The sequence below is a fragment of the Pteropus alecto genome, unplaced genomic scaffold, assembly GCF_000325575.1.
Source record: "Pteropus alecto unplaced genomic scaffold, ASM32557v1 scaffold239, whole genome shotgun sequence".
Taxonomy (NCBI): domain Eukaryota; kingdom Metazoa; phylum Chordata; class Mammalia; order Chiroptera; family Pteropodidae; genus Pteropus; species Pteropus alecto.
This window is the reverse complement of record NW_006494613.1, coordinates 13,596,999-13,604,816: the sequence shown is the minus strand read 5'-3', so window position 1 is coordinate 13,604,816 and position 7,818 is coordinate 13,596,999. Positions and strand designations below refer to the sequence as shown.

At 31.5% G+C, this 7,818-nt stretch overlaps 1 protein-coding gene across 2 annotated transcripts in view; it reads left to right on the top strand.

Moving 5' to 3' along the window:
* The window catches only part of POU1F1 (POU class 1 homeobox 1), a 14,377-nt gene extending 12,949 nt beyond the window's left edge, over positions 1-1,428 (top strand). For both annotated transcript variants that reach the window (XM_006926244.1, XM_006926243.1), the window contains exons 5-6: positions 19-79; positions 964-1,428. In XM_006926244.1, coding sequence (XP_006926306.1) covers positions 19-79; positions 964-1,174 — 272 coding nt within the window. In that variant the 3' untranslated portion in view covers positions 1,175-1,428. The remainder of the gene's footprint in view (positions 1-18; positions 80-963) is intronic.
* The last annotated feature ends 6,390 nt before the right edge of the window (positions 1,429-7,818 follow it).

The window sequence follows — 7,818 nt, the reverse complement described above, 5'->3', positions numbered from 1 at the left end:
CTCTTTCCCCCATTACAGCTTTATACAATGAAAAAGCAGGAGTAAATGAAAGGAAAAGGAAACGGAGAACAACTATAAGGTATGCTTTTGAGATATTAAGTTACTGGAGGAAGAAAAAATATATTTTACTAATGGAATATGCTTTTAGTGTAATATAGGTGCAATATAATATGTAAATGTAAGGTGAATAAAGTCAATTGAAAAAATAAGAAAGGTGAAAAAACATATTTTAATAACAATCATGAGAAGCGAAGAGCTGGTAATTTTAAACATTTAATGAAAAAGTACGTATTGTTCAATTTGAGAACACTTTCGCTCCACAATTTTGGATAAAACAAAAACTGAACAGTTACTTTTAAAAAGGGTGACTGTTTTTGATGTCTTGTTATATATGGCTTGCTCTGGCAATATGGTATCTGTGTTATTAAAAATAAAACTAGTAACCAATATTGCAGCATCTTAAAGTCCACAGTGACTCCTTACAATTTAAAGCAAAAAAGATTGTTCTTTGATCTTTTTGTAATCTCTGTGAGGCTCACACAAAAAAAGGCTAAAATATAGGTTTTGGTTGGTTGATTGTTCACTAAACATTTCATCTACTGTAAATAACAAGGGATTTCTGGTGAGACTTTTAGAAATGGCTACAGAAGTGTTCCTCTCCTCAGGAAGTCAGCACCCTCTTGTGGCATTAAGTGGGATAAACAGAAAATCTGGGTTTCTCTACTTATTTTTATCCAGGACTCTGATAATGGTACCCTGCACAGGACTAACATCTAAAAGTTTGACACATTTATCTTTGTTGAAGAGCTTTAAAGGTGTTTTAAGAATCTTTAAGTTTGGTTGTCATGCTAATATTTAGGAAATTCAGTCTTACTGAATTTTGATCTGCTAGAAACATCACTAAAAACATAACCTCACTCTTCCTCTCCAACCTCATCCTCTGCTCCCAAACCCATCTCCCAGTATTGCTGCTAAAGATGCTCTGGAGAGACACTTTGGAGAACAGAATAAACCTTCCTCTCAAGAGATTTTGCGGATGGCTGAAGAATTGAATCTTGAGAAAGAAGTAGTAAGAGTTTGGTTTTGCAACCGAAGGCAGAGAGAAAAACGAGTGAAAACAAGTCTGAATCAGAGTTTATTTACTATTTCCAAGGAAAATCTTGAATGCAGATAAGATTTCTTATTGTGTAATTGCAAAAATTTCTATTTTTTGTTCCTTTCTCTTCTTTAACAAAAATAAAAATTAGTTATTTGTTTGGCTTCAAAATTATATCAATAATGTTTGCAGAAGCTTTTCTTTTTGATGTTCTAAGATATAAAATTTAAGTTATATTGATAAATTATTCTCTTTAAAATAATTATTCTCAGAAGCCACATTGTACATTTTAACACAAAGATATAATAGGAATAAAACAATGATTCTCTTTCTCAATCTCTCTCCCTATCCATTCACCCACCTATCTATCATCTATCTGTCATTTGTCTATATACACACACACACTGACTAATGTGCACAAGTGTCTTCTAGTTTAAAGGTTCCTTTTCTAAAGGATGTATGTTAGCTTTTTAACATTTTAGTCAGTAATATCGCATAGTTAATCACCAATGTCCTGCTTACCATAAGTTTAAAGTCAACGTTTTGCACATAAGAGCCAGAGGTGCCTTAGAATTTTATTATTACATTTAGGAATAACCCTAATCAGAAGTGATACCTCTGAAGCTAATATACTTAGGGCATAGCACTCATAGAAGTGTTTCAATAGAGATTTGTAGAAACATTATGATCTTTTTATTCTCCTTAGACATTAATTTTTCTAATGTTCAGCTATAGAAAATACACTTTATGGAGTCTCGAGCCCCAAAGTACTATTCTATAGGCTACATCAGTACAGGGGAGATGCCAGTTTGTTTGCTTTTTTTTTTCTCCAGTGCCTGAGAAAGCATTTGCTCATAGTGGGCATGCAATCTTTAATTTGATTAATGATTTATTCATTGTTAAATGAAGGGGTGTGCTGTTAATGGCTACAGACTTGAAGGGTGCCTAATTTAATAACATAATTTATTTTTGAAATCTCACAACGCACCAAATTGGGGTCCTATAAGAAAGGCTATTACTTTTGGTTTAATTGGTTGGAATATGATTTATTATTAATAAAAAATTGATATATTGAGCTTTTAAATTCAAGGAATTGCATCTCAAGAAACATGTTAATTTGTTAGAATGCTCTTCTTTGAAACTTTCAAGTAAAAGCAAACTATAATGTGATATCAACATCAAATAGTAACTTTTTTTGCATTTTGAATATAAATCTGCTAGCAGTGTTTACCTAATTTATTTTATATAACAAAAATAAGAATTAAGCCAAATTTTATTATTGACTTAGAATGCTTACTAAGTAAATTGTACTGTCCCGTCTCTTGCTTTTTGTGATATCAATAAAAACCAAGTATCATATAGGTCTTAATCTATATAGATCATGTATATTTGTGCATATATAATCATGATCAATTGGATGATAGAAACTTTGATATATTAACAACAAAATTTTCAGTGCCCTGATCACTCATGCTTAAGTACACATCTAGCACCTAAAAGGTATTACAATAAAATAAACATATAAAAGCTTCTTATTCAAGAGTAAATTCCAAATTACTCAGCTATGTAGATGTCTAAATTTCTTCTTTTGATAATTCACCTGCTTAAAACATACATTAATTGAGGAAAGAATTCTTTACTTTGTAAAAGGCAGGGTAGGATGTACATGTATACATACAAAGATAAAAATATATATATGCACGTCATTAAAACTTGCAAATAGCAAAATATAATGCCATATAAATCCAGGATAGTGATTTTTTGCACTTTAAATATGAATTTGCTGGGACTGTTTAATCTGACTTATTTTATATAACAAAAAAAAAGCATGTATGCACGCTTAATCATCACACATGTACATTTAAATCATATTATCATCAACATTCACCCACAGATCATTATTTTCAGGTTTAGATACAATTAGCATTGAGAACCAATTTTTCCTCTTAAATTATTTTAAAATAATACTTAATATTGAAATAACAATTCTTAGGTTATTTAGATATTCATGTTAGTTGTAAATGTATTGGTATCTACTATTAATTTATTTGTATTGAGTTTTAAGACTACATTTTCTAACTATATTGAGATATTTTAATAGATATTGATCTTTTTGAAAAATAAAAAAAAATACTGTTATTTATAATTCTAAATTGCAATTAAACAAATGACAAATGTAATTTACTGTGCAGTATCTATGTGCTCATTCTTTCGGGAATAAACATTAAAAGCTGACTTTAGCCATACAGCCTTTTTATCTTATTTTCTTGTGAGCTCTTCTGTGGTAAATCTTCAATAATTCAGTAGAGTAGTCCATTAAAATGAAAAGATCTGTTTATCACTTATACTTATTGGTTCATTCAATTTTATCTGGTAGAGGTGGTTGATTACTCATTCATAAAATTGATCTTCCCATCTCTAATCATCGAAAGATTTGTCTAGTTAAAGAAATTCTTTGTGTTTACGGATGAAAGGTGCGTGCGTGTGTGTGTGTGTGTGTGTGTGTGTGTGTGTGTGTGTGTGTATTTTCAAGTTCGTGAGAGGATGATGTTGGTGGGAGGAAGGTAATGTGTGTGGTGTTACAACAATAGGGTACCAGAAATCAGACTTCACTATCCTCAGGCAAATTGGATCCAATTGAGTCTCGAAGGAATTAAGAAGAAATGGTCTTAAATCCTTTTGTGGGACTCAGCTTCCACAGAGAGGAAATTGGAAAGTTGATCTGTTTTTCTACAGCAGCAAAAACCTAGAAGAGTAATAGCATCAAAGGAGATAGTCATCATGATCTCTTTTCACCCCTGGATGCACGCCTTTTTAATGTGTGTTTGAAATAGGAGTGCATATTTAAATTAGGGTCACAGGCATCAGGCTAAAAGTGTGGCTACTGGGCTAGTAAGGAATGTACACGTGGCGGAGGGGAAAGTATTAAGCTTCCCTTAAAGGCATTCAAACACAAATAATAAAATACAGGTCACCATGCATGTCAAATAACATAAAACCCATTGGCTGCCAGATTGCCCCCACTAATTTATAGGGTCACAATCGTAGGCCCCTTTCCACCAGGCCCTGCCATAACCAGGTATTATACTCAGGGCATAGGATCTGTGCAACACAATTGTCTGACAGATGGTTAATTTTTTGTTTTCTAAGATTAGATACTATTATTAGTATTGACATTTTTGTACCACATTCTACTTCTCTTGATACTCTGAAATCTGCTCCATCCATGTCTTTTACATTCAGCAACAGAATGTGACAGTGGGTTGCATCCTCTTCAGTAACAGAGAAATTGCTATACCCTTCTGCTCTACTGGCAACCTCTTGTTTGAATGCAGTTGTTAAAAAATCCTTTTGCCAAAAATGGGAAGTTAGGAAAAGCAAGTTAAAAAAAATCAATATTTTCATTAAACTCAATGTACAAGAATCCTTGTTTTTGAATCTTAAAGGAACAGTTTTATTTTTAGCAAAAAATAGCATAACGTTACAAATTTATAGTGATTGTGAAAACTGTCACGAGAGCATTTTATAAATGTAGCCGAGTAAGAATGACTACTCTCTCCTTTGGGTCCCTAAATCTTCTTTGGCATCCACATTTGACTGAAATGAAAGACTTCACTAAGACTAATGTGTTTAAAAAATTTTTTTTCATGTTTATTTCCTGGAAGTGCTAGGAAACAAATTGTCAGATCAATTTCGTGTGAAACCACCTAATTCCTAGGCTTACTCCACTCACAATCACTAGTCCTGTACCAACTGCTAATTCTTTTCTTCGATTAAATTTATTGTGGTGACACTGGTTAATAAAATTATATAGGTTTCAAGTGTACAATAACACATCATCTGTATATTGCACTGCGTATTTGCCAAAGTCAAATCTCCTTGTCACCATATTTGAGTCTCTTTACCTTTATTTCTCTCTTCTCCTCACTTTTCCTCACTAAACTGTTATTTGTGTCTGAGTTTTTGTTTGTTTGTCTTGTTCACTGTTGCTTTGTTTTATATCCCACGAGTGGAATCATATGGTTAACTTTTTATATCTGACTTATTTTTCTTAGCATGATTATCTCAAGATCCATGTTGTCACAAATGGCAGTATTTCATCTCTTCTTCTAAAATTCCATTGTATATATGTATCACTTCTTCTTTATCTAGTCACCTATGAAAAGACATTTTAGTTGTTTCCACGTCTTGGCCACCATGAATTTGTTACAATGAACATTGGGGTGCATATATCCTTACAGATAAATATTTTCATTTTGCGAGGAACGGTAGATACCCAAGAGGGATTGCTGGGTCATTTGGTAATTCTATTTTTAATTTTTCAAGGAACCTCCATACAGTTTTCCATAGTGGCTATACTAATTTACATTTCCACCAGCAGTATATGAGGGTTCCTTTTTTCTCATAACCTCCCCAACACTTACTTGTCTCGTTGATGATAGCTCTTCTTACAGGTATGAGGTGGTATCTCATTGTTGTTTTGATTTGCATTTTTCTAATAGCTAGTGAAGTTGAGCATCTTCTCATATGTCTGTTGGCCAAGTGTATGTCTTCTTGGGAGAAGTGTCTGTTTAGGTCCTCAGCCCATTTTTTAATTGGATTGTTTTTCTTTGTTGTTGTTGTTGTGTGAGTTCTTGATATATTTTGGATATTAGCCTCTTATCAGAGGTGCTGTTTGCAAATATCTTCTCCCATTCAGATAGTTGCCTCTTTGTTTTGTTGGTGACTGCTTTTGCTGTGCAGAAGCTATTTAGTTTGATATAGTCTCATTCCTTTATTTTTGCTTTTACTTACCTTGCCTTTGAGGTCAAATTCATAAAATCCTCTCTAAAACCAAAGCTTATGAGTTTAGTACATATATTTTTTTCTATGCAATTTGTTTCAGGTCTTATATTTAGGTCTTTGATTCATTTGAGTTAATTCTGGTATATGTTGACAGATATTAGTCTAGTTTCATTATTTTACATGTGGCTCTCCAATTTTCCCAGCACCATTTACTGAGGCTTTTTTTTTTTTTTTCTTTTACCATTGTATGTTTTTGGCTCTTTTGTTGAAAATTATTTGCCCATATATGTGTGAGTTTATTTCTGGGTTCTCAATTCTGTTCCACTGGTCTGTGTGTCTGTTTTCCTGACAATATGATGATGTTTTGATTATTGTTGCTTTGTAGTATATTTTGAAATCAGGAAGTGTGATACCTCTGGCCTTTTTCTTTTTTTCTAGGATTGCTTTGGCTATTTGAGGTCTTTGTGATTCCATAGAAATCTGATAAATTTTTGTTCTAGTCTTTTAAAAATGCCACTGGGTTTTTGATAGGGACTACATTAAGCCTATATATTGCTTTGGAGATTATGACAATTTTAACTATGTTGATTTTTTTCAGTCCATGAACACTGAAATATCTTTACATTTCTTTGTGTCTTCTTCAATTTCTTTTAATAATGTCTGTAGTTTTCAATGTATAGGTCCTTCACATCCTTTGTTTATTCTTAGGTACTTCATTCTTTTTGTTGAAATTGCAAAAGGAATTTTCTTTTCATTGCTGTTTCTGAAATTTCATTGTTTCAACTAATTCTTAAAAATATAATTTTTGTTAAAATGTAAGTAGCATAGTTATCTAATTTTCTTTCCAGGAAAATAATAAAAATCATTCTTTTGAAAAATTACCAGATATGCATAAAAATTTTAACTTTGGCAGAAGCCAAAAATAGAGCAAGAGATTTTAAAAAAGAAAAATAGCAATAAATCTTTATTGGGATTTTTTAACAAAATAATTTTTAAAAACAAAAGCCCCCATGTGTAAACAAGAAAGTAAATTAAGTTAGTTGGCATTACTATGTACATCCAAGAATCAAAACAAGTTCTCAGTTAACATTCCATAATCCAGAAAATCTTGATTTATAAATGTTCTGGGTAACGGTATTTAATATTATCATAATGGAACCTTACCTTTGAACATTATACAAGGGTTTACAGATTATAAACTATGTCGTTTAGCTTTTCATTTTCCCATCAATCCAAATACTAGATCTAAAATGTACTATATTGTCAATGTTAGTCTAAAATGTCCATCATTCCAAATTAACCAAGTTACACCTATCTGATCTCCTCCAGGAGTTTTATGGTGGGATGTGCTAGAACCTATATATTACAATATCATTTTTCAAAACTAACCTAATTCTAAATTCTACTTCTAACTAATCTACCATTTATTGATTTCTTCTCACTTTCTATACATACATTAAATACCAAAGGAACTTTATCTTAAAAAAATACTGCTAAGACATTAATACACATTTAGGCAGTAATTTCTAACAAAGTTGTAGTTTATTCACTAAGCAAAAAGTGCTAATATTTATTTTAAAATTTAAGTCAAGTATTGTCATAGTAGTGTTACTTAACTGAGAATGACGGCTTCAATTTAGAGGGTTCAATATGCATATTAATACAGTTCTAAATTAAATAGAGATTAAATTATAATTCATATGGAGAAAATCTCAGTTCTTGGAAGACCAAAATATATTGTTTTTTTACTATTAAATGTCATTAATTTACTGTCTGTTTTTGATAACACATTCAATTCACTTTCATAAGCTTTACAAAAGACAGCCTGGATAATTTTTGTAAGAAGTCTCAATTTTATTTGAAAATGTAATTCTTTTCTGTCAGTTAAAATAATTTAAAGATGTGCACAATATGTTTGTGCTGTTTAAGGCAAGTGC